This window comes from Sinohyriopsis cumingii, chromosome 1 (genome assembly GCF_028554795.1).
Source record: "Sinohyriopsis cumingii isolate HCF-2022 chromosome 1, ASM2855479v2, whole genome shotgun sequence".
Classification (NCBI taxonomy): Eukaryota; Metazoa; Mollusca; class Bivalvia; order Unionida; family Unionidae; genus Sinohyriopsis; species Sinohyriopsis cumingii.
Genome location: NC_142961.1, coordinates 16,179,863 through 16,203,086, shown reverse-complemented (window position 1 = coordinate 16,203,086; position 23,224 = coordinate 16,179,863). Strand labels below are relative to the sequence as shown.

The 23,224-nt window shown below is 33.8% G+C and overlaps 1 protein-coding gene across 2 annotated transcripts in view; it reads right to left on the bottom strand.

The window, feature by feature from the left end:
- Positions 1–22,869, bottom strand: part of LOC149806481 (transcription factor AP-2-beta-like) — a 59,155-nt gene extending 36,286 nt beyond the window's left edge. For both annotated transcript variants that reach the window (XM_089953657.1, XM_089953667.1), the window contains exon 1: positions 22,592–22,869. In XM_089953657.1, coding sequence (XP_089809783.1) covers positions 22,592–22,627 — 36 coding nt within the window. In that variant the 5' untranslated portion in view covers positions 22,628–22,869. The remainder of the gene's footprint in view (positions 1–22,591) is intronic.
- Positions 22,870–23,224: the final 355 nt, after the last annotated feature.

The following is a 23,224-nucleotide window of genomic DNA, read 5'->3' as shown; positions in this document are numbered from 1 at the left end:
AAGCACAATAAAACTTAGCTCCAAGTAATATAATGTCTAAAGTATTAAATCAAATTAAGTATTTTTCGTGTGACACCTTCAAGCACCCGCCAAAAGACGACAAAGTGCTGCACAACACATCAATATGTATATGAACATGACAAATGTTTAAAAAATTCACATTTTTCCTTTATACACCTCCTCTTGATTACACGAATTAACAGAAATTATGTTCACACTTTTTCGCTATATCACGTCTGTGAACTTTCTAGGAGTCAGCAAAATTTAGACACGGGCAGCTGCTAAATTTAGCTTTAAAGACATACAAACTTTGTAAGACATTAGGGACGTAGCATGACGTAATCTTAAGTATTGTCAAACCTGGTTTCCTATGATACTGATATGATATAGAAACATACCTTCATCACAGGAATATGACCAAAACATACATCTACTGCAAATGAAGTTTTTCTAAGAATAAATCCTTGTATTTCATTGGGACAATATCGTTGAAGTCTAAAAATGTAGTGATCCACATAAACTAAAATCTAATGCACCTAGCACTAAACACAAATTTCAGTACTCAATACTATTTTCAATAAAGTAGACAACCGATTGTCAACAATAATTAGTTTTGTATGTGCGATTGTTTCTACATCTCAGTTTCTCGTCTCCGGTCGGCTGTCTTTCTATATGATTGTCTGTCTAAATTGTCTCAGTTTCACATTGTCCGTCTTGATCGATCCCTGTGAATTTGTCACTTTCTTTTACTATCAGTCTCTATTCTGTTCGTAGTCAAACTGTTTGCACAAATATTCTCACTGAGATATGCTAGCAGACATATGACTGCACATTGTCTTCGCATTACATACATACATACATACATACATACATACATACATACATACATACATACATACATACATACATACATACATACATACATACATACATACATACATACATGCAGACAGACAGACAGACAGACAGACACACACATACATACATGCGTACATACATACATACATACATACATACATAGCTTTTAGCAATTTGAGACGTATCGCTAAGATGTCTGCGGTGAGGAAGTGTATAGTGATGTCTAGCACTAGAGCATAATATTCCACCCAGTCACACTATTCTGATGGCAGGCCCACCACGCCAACCTCTTCATGCTGAGCAAGGCAGCTGCATACTAGCATTTTTACAGGACTTTGATTTGATTCGGCCGGGGTTCGAACCTGCAACCTCCCGTATCCAAGGCGGACGCTCTAACCACTTAGACCGGAATGGTCTAGTAAGTAAGAAAGTGCCTCTAAGTTGTGCGCTTCTAGCGCACTAAGTAAGAATGAGCCAAAGTTTCACACGTCTGAACTACAAAATCAGACAAGTGGCTTTCTTGTTTTAGTTGGACGTTTGAAGTGTTAAACAACTGTGCTTAATAAAGAACCAGTCTGTCCCTTCTCATCATTCAATTAATGATTAATTAGGGTTAACTTATGTACAGTACGTGTTCTTAATATCCGAATCGACCTCTCTACAATTTGTTTTTGTGGGCCTTCATGTTTGAAGGCAAAAAAGTATGAACATTCGTGGGAGTACGTGAGCTGCTTATACCAATAATCATAGGATAGCTAATCCAATTCCAATAGACACACCGTCCCCTGCGAATAGTGTCAATTTCGAAAGAGTAATAGACCCACGGTCCCGTGGGAATTGTGCTATTCCAATAGACCCAGCGGTAATACTAACACCAAGACAGCGGTAATAGTAACAGTAGCATAGCGGTAATAGTAAAACAAGGACAGCGGTAATAGTAACAGTAGCATAGCGGTAATAGTAACACCCGGACAGCGGTAATAGTAACAGTAGCATAGCGGTAATAGTAACACCAGGACAGCGGTAATAGTAACAGTAGCATAGCGGTAATAGTAAAACAAGGACAGCGGTAATAATATCATGACAGCGGTAATAGTAACAGTAGCATAGCGGTACTAGTAACACCAGGACAGTGATAATAGTAACAGTAGCATAGCGGTAATAGTAACAGTAGCATAGCGGTAATAGTAGCACCAGGACAGCGGTAATAGTAACAGTAGCATAGCGGTAATAGTAACACCAGGACAGCGGTAATAGTAACAGTAGCATAGCGGTAACAGTAACAGTAATAGTAATATCTGCACAAGAAGGAAAAGGAAAACCTGAATTGGAGTAGTAGCAAGTAGTGTTAGTAGTAGCAGTTGTAGTAGTAGTATCGGTCTATTGGTCATAGTGGAAGCGGCATCATCAGCCCAAACAATACTATAAAAACTTAGTAAGTCATATATGCAGAGGATTTAGATGTATCTCACTTCATAGAAAATTGTTTACTTATTTTATTTTGCATTTATTATCATTATTATTATTATTATTATTGTTCTTCTTCTTCTTCTTCTTCTTCTTCTTGAAGATGTTTTGTTCGCAGTTCCTTGAAAGTGTTCGTAAATTCATTGAATATCTTCACTTGATTAAAAAAAGTACGCATAACAGATAGAAAGAAAGGAATTAAGATTATTATACATAATGCAAATTAAATTGTTTTTTATATATCCTGCCTACCTGGAAATAATTTTGCGGCCAATATTATATACGAAAGGAACTGCTTTTTACCAGTCGACAGGCACATGCTTTGTGTACGAGTTACTTCCCCTATACCAAAAGACTGAAGAAATCGTATACTATCACTGATCTGATCCCTATACATTATGGGGAAACACGAAATCAGTATACAGGATGCTATTCAACAAAAAAAGTACATAGAAAAGATAGTTATCATTCTAAATGGACATGCTTTGCTGAACATAAATGATCACGTGAGAGTGATTTTCTTTTCGTGCAACGCTTGAACTGCTCACTCTCTCTCTCAAAAATGGTGATAAAAAAGAGACTATGATCAGTGTTAGCAAAGACAGCTAACTCAACATTTTCCTCATCTATAGGCGCTCTGTAAATTGACAACTGTCAATCATAAATGACCATAAATGACAATATCATAAAATGAAGGGTATGTTTGTACATTTCCTTTATTTGTCCCCTTAAAGAAGTAAATACAAAAAAATGCAATACAGTTTTGATTTTGAGTGCATAAAACATAAATTTGCAGCACCAACACATCTACATAGCTTATGGAACATAACTGTTATGCATCATCGTTACTATGTCGTCATCACTGACCCAACTTCCGGTCTATACTATCTTAATCAGCGAGGATGCTAAACAAGGTGACAAAATGGGGAATAGGGCAGATGATAAATGAATTCGCACATTCTTGTCAAAAAAAGTTAAATAAGGTCAATAAAAACAAGGTGAGGCAAAACGTTGGCCAGACCACCCTGCTGGATAATATATGTTGTAATTATGAGTTCAAAGAAACTCAGTATTATGCCAGCTGACATAGCAGCAAATATAAATAAATGTTCAGATAAATTTAAAGTCGACTCATGTAACATTCAAAATTATTTTCTTTGCTTTTCTTTACTTGAGTTTTTGTCGTTGACAACTTCTGCTTCACGGACTCCGACAGCGCGTGCAGTTTAGAGATAGAGATGTGAATCGAAACAACTCGCGACACAGCAGGAATGCGCGCGATTATGTTCCGATTATGATGCCTTCAAAGGATGGCTTACGAGATGGGGCCAACGCTACCAGGTACGATTTTCGCAAGAACAATAATGAAGAATTTAATCCAATCATTGTTTCATGCAAAGGAACAAATTTTGAAAGTTTCTCACCTACTGTAGCGAGAAAAGAAATCTTATCACGTACAGTAACTAAAGTGTATAGGACCCAGTCGCTGAAAGAATAGACAATCCTTTAATTAAAAACAGCAGGTCGACCTCCCAAGTATGATATTCGTGAAGAAGTAACTCAATGATGGGATCAAAAGCAAAGAAAATTTGTGCTGGACGACACAGGAACAACACAAACTGTGATGTATTCGAAACGGTACTGATCGTTCCTTTGAGATTGCTCATATCCAGGAATTCAACGTTCTAAAAAGCATCGGGTTTATGAATGCATACTTGATTGCTAAATTATACTTTCAAATATTATTTTTTTTACAATAGCGTGTCTCTTTGTGTATGTGTATGGGCGGGGGTGGGTGTGGGTGTGTATGTTTATGTAACCGGAAGATGATGATGATGATGATGATGATGATGATGATGATGATGATGATGATGATGATGATTATATACTGTAAACTGTCTAAAGAATATTTGAATGGCATTATTTTTATCTGAATGTATTCTATAAGTCTGGGTGACATCCATGCTGAAACTCATTTTAATCCTTGGATTATCGAAGGAGCCATGCATTGTTTTCTTCTTATTAAGAATTAGAGTTCTGTAATACTGACATATTTTTTAGAACACAAGTACACTGGTTCAATAGGATATGCCTTGGTCTGGATACGAGTAAACTCGTTCAATAGGATATGCCTTGGTTTGGATACGAGTATACTCGTTTAATAGGATATGCCTTGGTTTGGATACGAGTATACTCGTTTAATAGGATATGCCTTGGTTTGGATACGAGTAAACTCGTTTAATAGGATATGCCTTGGCCAGGATACGAGTAAGCTCGTTCAGTAGTGATATGCTTTGGTCAGGATACGAGTATACTCGTTCAATAACATATGCCATTGTCAGAACACAAGTATGTTTAGCCAAATATCTTAAAAGCCCAGCGCGACAGTTTTCTTTTCTAAATTAGTACCTATATAATTCTTCAATTAACCTGTAAAATAATCTTCAAATGAAAGTATAAAAAAAATCTTCAACTATACAATGTATACAATCTTCAAATGTATCTATAAAAATATTTCCAAATGATATTGACGAATTCGATTGTTTGGATTCTTAGAGAGAGAGAGAGAGAGAGAGAGAGAGAGAGAGAGAGAGATAGAGATGGGGGCACTATACGTCTGCGGTAAGACAATTTCCTACTTACCAGTGTATACCTATAGTCACTGGTTCCCACGCCAACACATTTTCTATACGACCACACACCCAAGTAAACTGACCATCTCGTAATTTTTGTTGACATTTCATATCAATCGCATGTCTTTTTGGAAATGTCATTCAAATATATCTTGCGCTGACTAACACTTTCAAGGTGTAAGTGGCAAAAACAGGAAAAATAATGACCGTGGTTAAGAACAGCGTAAATTTAGCCACATTGCTCGTTATTAAGACAATAATACACATCATTGTATGTATAGGCCCGAAGGGCTGTTTTACCTTTTTGTTTTTTGTTTACGTTGGCTTGCCGCGCCAGCTTCTAATTTTCCTTTCATATGTAGTGGTTGTTTCTTTTTTCTTTTGTGTGTCTGTGTATGTTTTCACTTTTAGGTGTCAATCACATTCGTTGGTCTTCTTCTGTGTTTCATTTATTTTCTTGTGGGTTCCAGTTCAGTAGTTATGAGCAAGTCTTCATAAAGAAAATCATATTTTTTAAGCAACAACTTTGATTAAAATATATACAAAATTAAGTATGAATTTTACGAAAATAGTTGAATTAGACTTAAAGGACAGGAATTTTTTGTGCACGTGATCTTTCAGGAACAAGCTGAAACACATATTTATTCTTTGAAATCCGACGCAAAAGTTAAGAGGTTTAATTTAATATATATTTTATATTCCGTTTTGGCTTCGCTGCTGCCACCATGTCAGATAATTTACAGTCTTTATTAGTCAGAAGTCTCCGTAAAAGTTGAGAGAAAATTATTACCATAAGGGCTGCAAAAGTGGGCTTTTAAGTGTTCTTTTTCTGTATTTTTCCTACACATCAGATAAACTTTACTTCACAAATTCCTTCTATATTCTATCTGTCGATAGATGTTTCAGTTTTAACTTGCTTCTACAAATTATGATGATGACAAATAATTGCATGAAAGACAGTGATATATTGCACAAATATAATTGCCTTTAAAAATGGAGCATTTGAATTTAACAGCATAAGGTTCTCATGAAGGTATTTGGTCGCCTCGGCTTTTATGCTTTATCGTGCATATACTTATTTATATTCCAATCGTCGACTATTATGCTTGAAATTATAATCTTGCCGCTAAAGAAATTAAATTGTCTTAAAACTAATGAACTAAAGAACTATTATATCATGGTAAATTGTCATTGGATAGCATCTAATAAAATGATAATAGTTTCGGTGATGCAGATTATGTTAATATTCGATTGGATGATTTCTGGAATTTAGTCATTTAAAACATATGTTACCCTCAGAAGTTCAGGTCTTTAGAAACCTGGTCCGAGCATTTAACTTTTAAAAACTATTTAAGAAGCTTATTTTGCTAGATTTTTCGAAGAAAGATTGCTCCTCTGTTCTTCGCACACGTCTGATCGATCGTCAGAACCTACAATGCAGCAGCCCGTATCAAGCTAATTTGGTGTAATGTAGCATGGAAGCTAATTATGGTGTCATTATTAACACTTATACTACATTATTAACACTTAGGTTACAATAGGAACACCTAGATTACAATTATTAACACGTAGGTTACAATAGTAACATCTAGATAACACGTCACATTATTACTTAGGTTACATTAGTAACACTTTGGTTACATTATTAACGCCTAGGTTACATTATCAACACTAAGGTTACGTTAGTAACGCTGATGTATTATTAGCATTTATATTACATTATTAAAACTTAGGTTACATTATTAACACATATATTACATTATTAACAATTAGGTTACAATATTAATACTTGGATTACATTATCAACACTTTGGTTACATTAGTAACACTTAGGCTGCATTAGTAGCACCTAGATTACATTAGCTACACTTAGGTTACATAATATTGTGTTTTTACTAAAGCAAATGTTGATTTCTAGCTGATTAGCATAAGGCAGCTCACAAAATATCCGATCTTAGCTTAGAAGAAAATCAGGCGTGTTCACCCTTACTTTCCATTTTTATACTTATTTTCAAAAGGTACAATATTCTGGTAGAAAATATGTCAACTTTCCTGCATATTACTTTTTTTATACAAACGGTAATGTAGATAACTAGTGGATTTTGTTTTGACAATCATACATAGTTAATTCAGTCGAGTTGTTCGTAGTTTACGTTTTTACACCTCCGTCCGCGCGGGTTCGAGTCTCGGGCTCTGCTAATGTGGGAATGTGTGAAAGCTTGCCAATAGCTTCCCATGTGTCGGTGGTTCTTACCAGGTTTTGTTCCGGGTTCTTCCTCCTCCATTTATAATGGGCGCCATGTATAACTTCAATTGTGTTGAAAAATGGCGTTAAACCACCACCAACAACAATGTTATAACCGACATGTTTACTTGCATATTTACTTGCTGTTATATTTACTTGCTGTTATACGTTATAAATGACATGCAGCATATTTAATTGCTGACATTTTCGGAAATATAATTTTCTAGTTGTAAAAAGGCCTTTTTGAGAAATACATTCATGTATATCGATATAAATATTACCAACTTCAAGTATATCCACATAAATATTACAGATTTCAAGTATATCCACATCTATACTACCTACTTTAGGTTTGCTAACTTAAGTACATCGATATCTACATTGTCAACTACATGTATATTGACATCAATATTACCAAAATTGACACTTTTAACTTTGGATGCAAGTTAAAGTCAATGACTTTAATATCATGACGATGGGAAAGTAAGGCGATTTTCACGTACAAATGTTAACCTGTTATTGTACACATACACACACGCGCGGCACGCCAAAGGACAATATCCCTATATTTCCACGAAAGTCTTGTAATAAGGTGAAATATGTTCTCTTCATTAGAAGAGAAATTTTCTACATTACAAAGAAAAGGGGATTTTCCCAGTTTGCTGTTTGGCCGCCGCCTTTTTGATAACCAGTAACTCATGCGAATTTTACGTTCGAGATATGACAATCTTTTTTAAAAATATATTTCAATTTAAGAACCAGATTGCAAGAGAGTCCAAACGATTAAGTACTTAAATAAATAATCCTATCACAGAACTGTATTATTATGTCGTCTAATAAACACTGCTTCTAGTTACATTTATAATAATTCATTGATCAAGTGATTTGTACAATAAATAAATAAATAAATAAATAAATAAATAAATAAATAAAGACAGTAAATAAAGTCTTTGTGCAGTAAAATCATAATCACTAGCGGCGTAATTTATATAACTGATATGGGAATATCAGCATTTCGATATGAATTTAATTCGTTGGAAAGGCATGAGCATTTCACATACATACGTACGTACGTACGTACGTACCTACATACATACATACATACATACATACATGTAGATTTATTATTTAACTCACCACAGAGAAGCATCTGGTTGAATTAAACACAAGTTATGTTTAAATTAGAACAGCGGCCAAGTGATGTAATTTATCATAACGGTTCCTCATAAATTTTCACCAAAACATTCAAAATTACAATGGTCTGGTAAATTCAAAATTATCCGCTTTCAATGTTCTTTTGCAAAACATGTGTTATGTTTCCTGTTAACCCGAATTTCCGATCATTAATTACAGGAGAGTGGGAGGTTTAGACGTCCACAATGCACTGACGAACAAACAAGAGGACTGAATCTCAAATGCGAGTAACCAATACAGTTCATATTCGTACAATCAGCCACCGGTGCCTTTTCAACAATATGCCGCCTTTACCCGCGTATAACGCGTACGCAACTATAAACAACATCGACCCAGATCTGTTGTTACATAATGCCTCGGTAGGTCAAGGTCTGTGATATTCAATTGAAACCATTTGTATTAAAACAAAACACTATAGATCCAAATCTTCTGGTGCATTATTCGACGGCAGATATGTGACTCCCTCTTTGCAGTTGGTTACACGTTATGCACAAAATACGGTAATTAACTGAGATCGATGAGGTCTTTTCAGCGATGGATAACATTGAAAACAAGAACATTATCCGATGTAACATAATCTTTGAGTTCGAAAGATGTATTTCGTCACCATATGTCCCCAAAATCAAGGACTCGTTTGGCGACAATTTCGCAATTAGATCTGTAGAACTTTCGATGATTGTTCGTTTATTCCCCTGTCAAGCACGAGAAGAGAGTTAATTGTTTACGATATTTCTTTCTCCCTTGTCTAAAGCTGTTGAGGTAAACTCGGAATATAAATTTTCACCGTCATAAAGAATTGACCAAAAATTAGATGAGGCAAAATTTTGAGCTAACAGATATATAATTAAGTGAAAACCAATCTCGTGTGTAGCATGTCCTTCTGTCTAAACAGTAGCACGTGATAATGAAATAAAATGGAAGTTTGCAGCATAATCAAAAAGTAGAATGCCCTAGGCTAGAAAGTTAAACAGACCGGTGTCATTTACAGAGGCAAGTTATCTTGCATATTGAATATGGCATACACATGAAAAGCATATCCGAAACGGTTCTTCTTTAAATGATGAACCTTGTGTCTTGAACTTTTGTTTGTCTATTTTAGATTTGTCTGTTTCAGATTTTAAAATAATCATATTCAGAAATTTATTATTTTTGTTGACTGATTCAGGACCTTTGCTTACAAAACACATAAGGCCAGATTGGGGGTTATGCCCACCCCTATTCCCGGAAAATCAAACTTTTATGGTTTCTTGGAGACTCTTTGACCTGGGGTCAGCTCCTTTCCAACGGGAAACCTTTCGATATCCCGGTGGGACAGCTCACTTGAAAGCACCTGGTAATACCATTCAAAACCTGTCATATATACTCAATTACACACTGACCTGCCTGAGACATTTTCTGTAGTAAAATAAACTAGATCCATAATGTTATTATTGCCGAATGTTTCATAAATAAATCATACATTTCCGTTAGCACAGTTTCTCATATGTCTTTCACTGGACACAATTAATCAGAAAGGTCTTTTTTCTTTGTCTCACAAGAAAAATATAACATACAAACATAAGAAAAGTAGTCACGTCTTTATTTTTTACAGCAGTTTTATTTTTTAAGAACAAATTTGGAAAAGAAATCTTCAATAAATAAAATTGTTATGCCCCTTGTATAACCGGTAAGAAGACCAGTTCTTCGGAACGATCTGATTCCATTGAAATTTAGTGCTACAATGAGTGAATATTGAAACAATTGCTAGTTGCATTTCATTCCTGGACTTAGGCTAGGTTTTGTTGGTATATGTAACGTCATTCCAAAACAGCTGATGTCCATAAGTGACGACGTTTATGAATGGAATGGTCGTACCAGGTGAAAACATTATACTTTCATTGCGATTACCATTAAAAAATGGACAATTGTTTTCAATTTAAAATATATTCCAAACAAGCCGCGATGGAACTAATACATTGGAGATAGATGCTGTTTTTCACAACACTTCCCAGCTATTGCCATACTTCAAGTGACTATAATCAGTTTTAAATTTTTAAATTTCACTGCTCAGCACATAGCCTATTGCGAATTTCTTCGAGTTGCTAAATCTTATCTTTAAATCTTGTCTTTAAATCTTATCTTTAAATCTTGTCTTTAGCGATCTCATTGTTACCTTTACATATTCTATGTGGATAATGTATGTTCCAGCTTTGGTGTGGTTAACACTTTTAAAATCATTTGTGCGCAAACTATGCAATGATTATTCGAGAGAAAAAACAGCGAATTTTAGGTTTTAAGGTATCAAGGTATGAAGGAAAACAATATTTCATCTGAAACCTCCGTATTTGGCCTTAATTACGCTTTACAATAATTCAATCCTTTTACGGAGTTGTATCGGCTGAAGTTTTAATAATCGGACTGATATAGTGTTAATTTGAAGCCCTGTTTTACCTCTGTCAAGATAAGTGACTTTGCTCTTCTTTAGAATGGCGTTACATTTCATTAACTCCACGGACATGATCATAATTTGATCCTATCTTGTCAAAATTTAATTGGACAATCTTTACTTTTTATGCTGCTTTAAATGGAAGCGATACAATATAAAAACTAAAGCAACATTGGGGTTTGGGGTTGCTGCTTTTATATTTTATTTATATTTTTTTAAAAATTACAAAGGAAATTTGTCATACAGACAATTGAAATAATAATGAGAGCATTTCTTGTGTATAGTAAGACTGATTTGGCGCCGAAGTGCATTAAGGGGAGTTAACAAGTTTCCGGCAAAGCCTATAATTATTAGTATTAAGTAAATTAAATGGTTCATATACCACAAACATTACTGTGCCCTGCATGTAAAAGTAATATATTACAACAGAAATATCATCGGTTATATAAGGCATACATGTTTTAAAATTAAAATAAATAAAATTATGTTAAAGTCATACATGCTAAATGATAATAAACTCAGGATAAACACAATGGGGTGACAACACACCGATCGAGTATTTTTCAAGTAAGAACTACATGTACAAAGTACCTTTATTTTAAAGTTTAAATAAGGTCATTTATGTATTTTGTATTAGGTAAAAAATAGACTATTTTATGAAAAATTATCTTTTTTAAAAGAGTAACAGTATATTAAAAATAATGCGCATTTTGTCAACATTTTCCTCGAGACTTTTATTTTCATCAGTTATTTATTGATAAAAGTAGGAAAAATTGGCTGAAAGTTATATCAAATATGTCGAAAATTTATTGAGTTGTTATTTTCAAATAGAAGATTGTGCTCAATTTTGTTTTCCATGGTAGCGTCCATGCATAGTTGTCTGCTTGGATTGATAGGTTTTATGAATAAGACTGTTTTCAGGATCATTGTTTGCTAAACAAGAGTTGATATTTTAGTCTCCTATAACCTTACGACATGACTCAGGGACGACAAGGGGGGGGGGGGAACCGGTGATATATCCCCGGGGCCCGGGCCCGTAAGGGGGCCCGGGCCAAACAACACTTTTTAATTTTAGAAAAGAAAACCTTTGTTTGAACAAGAACTAGGAGAGTCCCTGGTCCTGATCGCTCTCTACGGCCCTGATATAACTTTACAGAATACAATAATTCTAAACAAATTAAATGGCGTTTTAAATCGCGCATGTCTTACTTAGTAATATGCTGATATTTATGTATTTCCGGTTAAACTAAATATGCGGGAAATTATGTGAACATAACGCTAATGGAATAATAATTTCACAGTATCGATAAAGCTAAGTAAAATTAATGAAAATATGTTAATTTTTTATCTAATTTTTAATGCTGAAATTGTATGAAAAAAATATTTTTCGGTGACACCTTGTATGAAATATGTCGGCCATCACGTACGTTTGGGTCAATTATCCTTTGTTTTAGCGTTGACAGCAGCCAAATGACGACAGCTTCTGTTCAAATACATCTGCCTCCCTGGCATTTGAATAAATATTGCTTTGTTTCGAGAACCTAGTGCATCAATAACATCGCTGTATATGGGTCGCATCTTTTATTTTCTGAAAGCGGTGACTAGGTATATTTTAGTCCGTAATAATGGTATCCGTGTCTTAATTCGTTTATGTGGTTCTTTGCATGAAATTTATGATTTGAAAGTTGTACGTTTTTTGATAAATTTGTACCTTTGTTGTCTATACCTTGAATAACATTAAGTTTTGTTTTAACTGAAAATGAATTTCCAAGGGTACATTTAAGGAAGTAATTCAGTATTAAATATGAAACTGGAGTAGTTTATTCAAAATTGTCTAAATTCGTGGATAACGCAAAGCTTTAGAAAATGGATTATATCCAAGTTTGGAACTGATTGTATGTCAACTTTCGTCTCTCTGTACTCTCGAGAAATACTATCACTAAACGCAGTATCATATATTCTTATTAATTCTTGTAGGAGTATATAAAGAAAGTTCATTTGAGTGATTTGGTTCATCTCAGCTACTGCATTCGATGAGATCGAAATATTACAAAACACTTTAGGTTGGCATCATATTATAGTATTTAGGACATTCAATGATAAAAGTCACATATAAAAAAAACATATTATAGCGCCGGTTTACACGGAAATTTATAGGGATGCTACATTGGATCAATGTGTAGTGCGTGGATTAAATGGTCCATATAATTTGCGAAGTATGTTAGATGAGCCTAACACACTCTTGTCTTACCATCAACTCTTTTACTATATAAGTTGAAGATGTTCCCATTACAAAGACTTTAACAGTAGTAGCAGAAATCGTCTGGATGAGACTTAGAACAAAATATATCTAGGACTGATGCAATATTATTTGTCTCTGGTGACTAAAAAATACAAAAACATAAAAATAACTATTTGAGACCTGCGACTGGGGTAGCTCATATTTAGGGTCATGTAGATCCAATTAAATTCATTTTTATGTCCTTTATATTTTGGAATAAGTGTCATCACATATCCTCAGTCTGCTAGGATTTTATGGGCAATATTTCCGTTGCAACTGTTTATTACTGTTTTATATTGGAGGAATATTGCTCGTTTTACATACATTTACTCGTGTATCATCTTTGCTATCAAATTTTTATGAACTAATTTTCTTGTGTCATGTGGAAACACGGTTTTTATTATTGAATACGTGGAGACAGATACAGGACAAATCCTAAAATCAGACAGCTGTATTGCATTACAAACTTTACTCATTAGGATCGATTCGATGCAAAATTAGCCCTTACTTGATTGTTTACACGCTGGCATCCCCGGGCTAAAGTTTTCAATTATGGAATACGAGAATTATAGCACATTGATATTGTACGGATTCTATGACAACGACGAGGCTGTCTGGTCTACATCTATACATTATGAGTCCTTACATACGAAAATCTGAAATACTGTTCATACGTTTATTTCTCTTTCAGTTTTCATTTCTGTCTTTCTGTGTTATTGCCTATCCATCTTCCGTCTATTAGCAATATATATATATATATATTGTTTACATGTCGTAATTGCTTGCGTATAACGGCAAAGCAACTGAGGACGGAATAGACACAGATCCGCCATCGCATAATGCACCTGTTAGTTTCACTTATGAGTTTGAGGTAGTCCGCTTGTGTACAACAAGCTGTCTAATGTGTAACTCGAAATTAATTGGTTTCTTACAATATGACGTCATCAATATGATGTCACGTATTATCTACTAGTGTCATGAGCCACGGTAGCTTAGATGGTTGAGTCGCGCACTCGTAATCCAAGGGTAGTGGTTTCGATACCCACCCAAGCCAGCCTGAGTCGACTTTCTTGGATAAAGCATTTGGCTCCCATAACTTCAACATTAGGTAGCCAATACTGTGCTGAAAGTACCGCTAAAACCCACTAAAACCACAGAAACAAACCGTGGCATATCGCAGCGCTATGAACTACATCAGAGATTGTTCGTAAAATAACATGGTCGCAAGTTTTCCGTCTCTTCCTATATAATGAACAAGAAAACTGCTTATGCAATTTTAATTATCGTAACAAAAATTTCGTTAAGAACAAAAAAAGCACGGTTATTTAAAACTATGTGTGATCTTGGTAAATTTTTAGTGATTGACGACCTGCTGTTGAAAATCGATGCCATCTAAAATATTGTCATGTTAAAGATTTTGTTTTCTTTGTGAATTCAGTAAAAGGAGCATGAGATAGATATTTAATAGGTGTAACTTTCTGAAATTTTAGCACTCATTATGCGCAATTAGTGATACGGTATTTTTCTCCCTCCTTTTCTTTACTTGCGGCTAAATATTTAATTAAAAGTGACGCCGAAAATGCGCACCAACTAATACATTGTTTTGGTTATTTAAAATTGCTTGTTCTTTCCCAAGTATTGAATATTCTAGCATTTACACACGATCATCTCTAATTGAACTACGCAGACCATTATTCACAAGCACGTTATACGACGGTACATTCGAGTCCACTGTCATGGACAGATACGGTACAGGTATTAGGTGTGTAGCAAAATAATATCGTTATAGAAGTTCACATTGATCTAATAATATACATGTATATTTAGGACGTGGTAAAATTAGTACTTTAAAGAATCCACATATATCGTGACAAATGAAATGTTTCACATATTTAATCGTAATAGATATGTTACATTATTCGGGCAATATATTTGTATTTAAACATCAAGTGGCTCAGTTACATATGAGTAATTTTAAATGTCAATCAAGCGATTCTATTTTGTACCATTTTACTGCAGAAAAAATTAAGGTTTGTATCAAACTAACATGTACCATATTTTTTTTTCTTCTCCTTAAACTCTGATACATTATATTTAAAAAAAAGAAGTTAATTCCGTACATTAATTTGCAAGGATACCGAGTGTCTTAAAAATTACTCTTATCAGCGAAAAGAAATTACATTTTCTTCGCGTTGTCATCGTAATTATTATTATTATTATTATTATTATTATTATTATTATTATTATTATTATATCTCTTCTGATACATTTTATGTAATCGTCTCTGCGAGTGACATATGATATGATTTTGATCTACAGCCCCTCAATATTAAATTTGCATTGTGCAAATAAAAACATACAATGAAAAGCGAGACTGATTACCAACCCATCAATAAATTCCAATCTAAGATTTGCAGCCATGATTACAATCGTCATATATTAAGTCTTTGGTAAGAAGAATTTTACTGGGGACAGTAAAGTGTTTAGCCATTGATAGTTATCAGCAAAAGAATGCACTCAGATGGACGGGAAAACTATACAATATACCTAAACATAATTTTCATCATATATTGATAAAGTCAAAATGTTCAAATAGCCAGAGGTTTCAACGTTTATGTCCACCATATGGAATTTAACTGACGAGATAAGCGATCTTTTCTTCTATCTTTGAGTGCCAAAGCCTGTTTAAATTGGACATTGCATGGGCCTGAATGAGAAAACCCTCAGGGGACATTCTGCACCGCTAAGTGACGGCTGAATTTGAGTGATCGGTCATAAGCAAAGTCAGACCAACCTTCGCCACCGACTTTAGAATGGCCTTAATTTCTCGCCATAGTTGTCATGAGAAAATGTTTAAAGGTGTTTGTACACTTCCTGGAGGAAGTAATAAATTTCAGTAGTTAGGAATATTCTTTGATTGATAAGTTTTTCTGACTAAAGTTCACACAACATATTTCGTTCTGACCATTGACTTTATCTTTTTCCGAAATCCTGCATATTTCAAAAGTGATTTTCCAGAAAAAAATTATATTTTTCATGGTTCAACTTTAGAGGTTCATTTGCTAGGGTCTTACACGACCGACTTAAGAGTCATTACAACAGCCTTGAAATTCACAACGAAGATCTCTTTGTCTTTAAAACATATCAATGAAGTTTTATGTCATCTTCTCATAGCAAATGGACCATTTCATGAAAAGATACCTTTTTCTATTTTAAAAAGCAAATGAATTATGATATACGTTGTAATTTATACAAGACTTAAAGAAGTGAATTTTTCATTTTTTTATTTATAATAACGGCATATGGTGACAATCCGTTGTTATGTATTATATTTGCGATATTTAATCTTTCATAGTCTGTGGATAAAAAGCGGCATAGGTACAATTTCTTTTTGTTTTAAAATAGCCGTGCTAAAGCACTCAAAAATGGATGACATAATGTTGTAAATATGAAAGCTTCAATACGGAAACAACATTCTGTACATGTTTGTTTCTCTTCTGATTTTAACCGTAGGGGTTTTAGATAATTAAAATATAAAATAAATTGTAAATAACCGAAATTTGCTTGAATTTTGTATAGCTCTCCAAAAGTAATAGGTTATCTTTCAAGGCAATTTTAACTTCATTTTCAGTAACCTTGTACCACACAATGCCATACTTGCCATCAGCTGATGCTTTCATTGGTGATAGAAAAAAAAACAACATCCTGCATTGTATTAATTAATTCATGCTTAGTTTTAAAAAAAGCGATCGATTCCTGAGATTACATATCTGTAAATGTGTCGCGCTTTATGAATGGTAGGTGATCCAAGATTCAAATGTAATTCATAATCTGGGGTTGTCAAAAATATTGTGACGTTATGACTTCCATCGGGCGTAGTGTCACTGGAATTTATATGTTTTGATATTCGTTTCATCAAAATTTTCCAAAACGTTTAAGAATGGGAATATGTAGCTTGTAAAACTAAATTTAGAGTTAGTAAAAACACCCTTGACGTCCTCAGAAGCATTACTCTATTAGTCAGACTCGTAGAGAATGTTCATGAGAATGAAGGTAAAAGTTTGACCACGAAGAGAACTAATGTGTGATCGGGAATCATATGAGATTTCAATATAAGTGTCATATGAGATTTCCATATCAGATTATACCGCAGATATAAAACTTCATCATGACGTTAATTGTCCAGCTTAATAATTTTGGCTTTTCAATCAGAATCCTATGCACTCAGACTACTGGTCGTGTTTGATTGTTTGAATGTACAAGAGAGTCTTCGGTTTATAAAAGAACATCGGATTTCATGAAGAGTGAGACAAATCGTTACATACATGTATAAGAGAGAGAGACACACACAGAGACAGACATTCAGAGAGGCATATATAATATCTTAAGAAGACGGCAAGAAATCTGGAGTGTGGACATGGTTTACATTGAAGTATTTATATAAGAATACGATTTAAATTATTCGACAATAAAAGTTCACTTATTTTTGTATAAAATTTAATGATTGGTGTAGGCAAGGCAGAAGTGGGGAGGGACGGGGTCGGAGTGCATCCAACATTCTGCATCACTTGAAAACAATGAAATGATATTAATTTAAGTGATTTAAATAAATTTGGCCATGCAAAGGAGCCGGGGTTCTGTCGCTTGGTTGCCTGCCTTATGCTGGACTTAAACCGTTTTCATTTAGCGATCATCGAACAACTGTATGGGATCGCAATGATTCATTTAGCGATCATCGATCAACAGTATGGGATGGCAAATCATTCTATATTCGTGGTAATAAAATTGGAAAATAAAGAGTAATATTTATTCTTTATATTGACACAATATGTTTTGAACTCATTGTTAACGACGTAAATCCCTTGACGTCTCCATTTACTTATGATGTGATAATGGAACTCTGGGGTAGGTGGATATTGCAACTCAAATTTAGACAAAAGCTTACCGAAATGTTATTGTAATTGAATTTTAAAAAAAATAAGAAAATGTCAAAATTTACATTCTTTAAATTGTGAAAGAAATTATCTAATTGATGTTTGCAAAATTAAATAAAATTACTTGTCTATATAGGACCTCACTACTCCATAAAATGTTTGTATTAGTCAAATAAATAAAACTGTACATGTTATAATTATGAACCTAACCGTTAAATGACCTAATCATCACAGAAAACAGACCAGATTCATCTAAAGAAACCTGATAGAATCCAGTCCATGTTATTTGAAATTATTTTCCTGCCAGTGTAGGTTTTGGTATATGAACCTATAGAACTTCAATTAGGTTAAGGAATTGTTTACACAGTGAAATTAAATTACATTAGTCAAACCAACGCATGCATTGTATTCCATACAGAACCCATGTCTGAGTATGAACATCGGTTAATCCCCCCGACGACATTTAGTAAAAACAGAAAAATAATGCCTGGTGCAAGTCTACACCACTGGCACAGAGTTTGATTCATAGTAATTGTAGTCAAATAAACCATTTGGTGAGCGCTAAACCCTATAGTATCATACTCGTATATACAATCCTTGCTGCTTCACACACACACACACACACACACACACACACACACACACACACACACACACACCGTTCTCTCTCTCTCTCTCTCTGATTTCTTAAATGTAAGTTGCATTTATTTTGATTATGCGTATTAACACAGTTGCCAGGAAAATTGACCTGTTGAGATAAGTGTATTGTCATTTGTAACATAGAACATGTAAATATTTTGAGGTGTTTAATGGTTTTGATAACTCTTTATCATCAAAAATATTTTTGGTAGTATCTACAGTGTTAGCATTTCTATTAACATTAAAGGTTGCAACATCACTGAAGAAGATGATGACGACTTTGATGATGATGAGATAAAGATAAAATCGAAGCAGCAGAAGAAGAAGATAATTATGAAGACGTCGTCGTTGTTGTTTACGAATTACGTGTATGCAATTATATTTAATAAATGTTCAGTGATTTCTTAACCTGGATAGGTTTAATAATATTTCTTCTTAACGAATAATGACTTTTATAAATTTAAAATGGACATAAGCATGCCACCAAATCCCTAAAACGATGAACAAAATTTCAATGAATATTTAATTTAAAACTTTAACGCACGCCTTTTGCTTATCTTTTTGAAGAAAAAAGAAAAGAAAATTAACTTTTACGTATGCGTGAAGTATGTCGCAATAAATCAATCGAAGATTAAATGATGCTTGTCAATTTCTGTTGATCAAACATGAAATTTGTGTTCAAATGTATAACTAATAAATAAATTGATAATAGGCGAAGAAGCCACAAATATTGAAATACAACTATTTAGAATAGCCTTTCCGAATCCAGCTAAAATTTTAGTCATGATGATGACGATGAAGATAAAAAAAATGGATTAAAACAACAGCGATGATTACGATGAGCACATTCATAAAATTATAGGCACGATTTAGATCAGTACTTGTATAAATAATGCGAATAATTTTACATAATCTATTCCATGGGTAAATATTATAAATGCATTTTTATTATACACATTGAAAGAGTGTGTATTCAATCTTGATAGAACTATACTATTTTTCTTTTCCTGACATCACTAACAAGTAATTTTCGAAGGACAGATAGATTGGGTTCTCTCGAAATTCGGACACGTGTAATATACAGATTGGTTCTCTCAAAATTCGGACAAAATATTAGGTACAAACTTAATTTAGGGTGACATTTCAAACAAAATATACTTGTTCATTCTTCTGCATTGTCAAAAACTCAATTGTTACTGGCGTCATTATGATCCGAATATCAAATGTCATTTTAATAAGAGTGCCTATACTTTATTATCTCATTGTATTCAATTGGTACGCATATTTCTTTCACGCATGTATGATTTACAAACCTGATAAAGTAATACAAATAAAAAATATAAATTTTTAATAATTTATTGAAAGTGCTTATATAAATTTTATTGAAAACCTAGCACTTTGCTTTAGAGTTCAACTTCCACAAAAATACGCGGCGGTAATAATGATGATGATGATGATGATGATGATGATGATGAGGAGGAGGAGGAGGAGGAGGAGGAGGAAGAGAAGAAGAAGAAGAAGAAGAAGAACAACAACATCAACAACAACAACACCAACAACAGTAAGAACAAGAAGAATAAGAAATCGGAAAAAAATCTTTAAATTCTGCAGTCAATCCATGTTATCATTAATCATGCATTCCTTATCCAAAGCGAATTTGTAATGGTTGTAATGTGCAAATAGTTGCCTACGTATTGGTCCAAAGAAAATCTTTTTTCGAACACATAAAAATAGACAAATTTAAAGACTTCCATTTTGCAGTTAATATCTTTTGTAAGGAAAACTACTTAAATGACTACAAAATAGTTGTTAAAAATGATACAGAAAATATGAAAAGAAAAACTAATTAAACTATGACAAAATAGTTTTTAAAAGGTTGAAAATATTAAAGCTCAGTACTTGCGAGCAATTAACGCAGTTTAAAAGTAATAAAAAAATGGCTGGTAAGGAACTAATCCCCATGAGAGGTATACAAATGTGGATACTTCCCTAAAAGGTTATTGACCTGTACTTATTTTGTTCATTCTTTTACCAGACTTGTTTTTTTCTTCATGTATAATTTTATGATCATATATGATAGTGACTGAAAGGAACTTTGCGATAAGTGTAAACCTGTTTGAATACTGTAAACCTGTTTGAATACTGTAAACCTGTTCGATAACTGTAAAACTAATCCATTATATAACATCTTATTTAACACAGTTTTCTATAACCAGTTCCCTAATACCTAAAGTACATTGTAAGCATGATTACATTGCAGGAATCATATCAAAATAATTACATATTCTATTTTTTTTAAATGTATATAACTGTAGTAGTGTCAAGCAAATAAAGTTCATTCTACTGATTGTTATTTCATAAAATATACTCCAGTCATTGACTGATTGATTTTTATTGGTTTCTTCCTCCTTCCATATTTTCTCCCTTTTCTTCAAGTCATTTATTTGATTGATTGGTGGTTGATTTATTCGATTCTGCAGTCAATTATTCTTAACTCGTGCATTTCTTTCTTTCATTTTCTTTCAATATAAAAATAAGGCAAAAATGTAACTTTTCATTTTTGGCCAAGCTATATGCATCACACCTGTTTGATAACATACATTACGCCTAGAGGATCACATGTGATTCAATAAACTCAGGTAAAACAATAACTATATGTCAGACTGTATGGGCTAAACAGTGTTGACATTAGTGAAAGTTATGACAAGCAGACGCGCGTGTTAGTATACGTTATTAATATGTCCCCTCGAACTTGAAGGCACATATTACAGTAAATAGGATCCACACTGTCACACTTTTCCTCTCTTCCAAAAACATTTTAAGTGTCAAAAGTAGTGAATCATAGAATCTATTAACCCTTTCATCTAACCCGACAAAATATTGCCCATTTTTAAGTATGATTTTCCACAAAGTGCGATTTTGTGACAACAAACTGAGAAATTCAGTTTTTAATGTGCATGTCTGAAAATGACCCCATTCTGAATAACGTTAAACAAAGAATTATTGTTTATTCTATGACTGTGCTATGATTACCTGTTTATTAAAATAAACTGTTTCTTCACATCCGTTCATTAAAAATAACGCACAGTAAAAATTATAATAACATTACCCTATTTAGTCAGAATTATTATTTTTTAAGGGGTGGGAAGGGAGGTGATGTCATTGATATTAATTTATGTTTCTGATAAATTTATAAATTTTTGTTTAATCGCTGCAGCAAAAACACGAGTAGCTTGATTCGCATGTCTCGGTAGAAATATGAAATAACTGTAGATGATTTATAACGCTTGCTTTGTAGTTTCATATCTACTTTATAATGCAGAGCTCATATCTAGTGGCATTGCACCACATTACATTATCTTCATAAATCTGAACGTTGCAATGATAATTTCAAGTTTGAGTCCGCTCTGAGGGTCCAGAACGACTCATGTCAATGCACTTACTTTTTCCTAACTATACAACATATTTAACACATCGTTTGATGTTAAAGATGAGCTAAATGAAATATTTTTTTACAAAAGGAACTAGAACTTAAAAAGAGTAAAATTACCTCTCTAATGAATGAAGGAACCAAGTCCTCTGAAAAAAGTCACACCTTTAAATTCATTTTTCATGTACCTGATATTTATTTTACATAACATACGATTGGAAGGCAAGATTTTATATTGACGCGACGGACATAAGCAACTTAGCATTCAAGACTTCTTTTGATTATCAATAAGTATTTTAGCAGGTTCAGCTGAGCCTGGGGATTGTAAACAATATGGATTAACGAATTTTCTTGCCTCTGAGAAAATCTCTATACACATCTAATAACGATGCCAATTTAGTTTGTACGGCGTTATGCCCGAAGTATGATCTGTTTTGCACACACCCATACAGCCGTGGGGACAAACATGAGAAAACACAACCCACCTGCCATGAGTTAGAATCCAGGGCCAGAAATGACATGTCTGTAGCCTCAAAAATCCGTCGTCTGCTTCCAGCGGAAATGCCTCTCAAAATCACAAACAAATTTTTAGGAGCACTTTTGGAATAGCAGTCAATGAAACAGTTAATCTTCCAGCAAAGTCTAATCAAAGTAGTTTTGCGAAGTCGCCAAAATCTTGTACCGCAAGCACGTGAAGTGCCCTACACGTCAATACCAGCAGTTGAGTCCTCGTCTGTATTAAAATGAATCTGAACCCGAAGGGGGTATTGTTTTAGTCATCCTTAAGCATATATCTCCACTAAATTGTCCTCTGGTAATACAATGTGATTTCCATTCAAATTTACTTTTTTTATCGTGACTTTCGGACGTCGCTGATTGGCTAATGCTCCATTGGCTTTATAGCTGGGAGGCGCCAATCCTAATATGCATGCATATATGTATCTGTCCGTACATGCATCGTTGCGTTGATGTTCAGATAAGCACGTGGGATGAGTCGCAGTGGATATATTTATGAAATTACTTTCACTCATAGAAAATTGGTCTTTCTCCTCGTGCATTCAACATAACATGTATATAAATGTCTGTCTCCTCTATGATAGCGAGTCACGGTGAATATG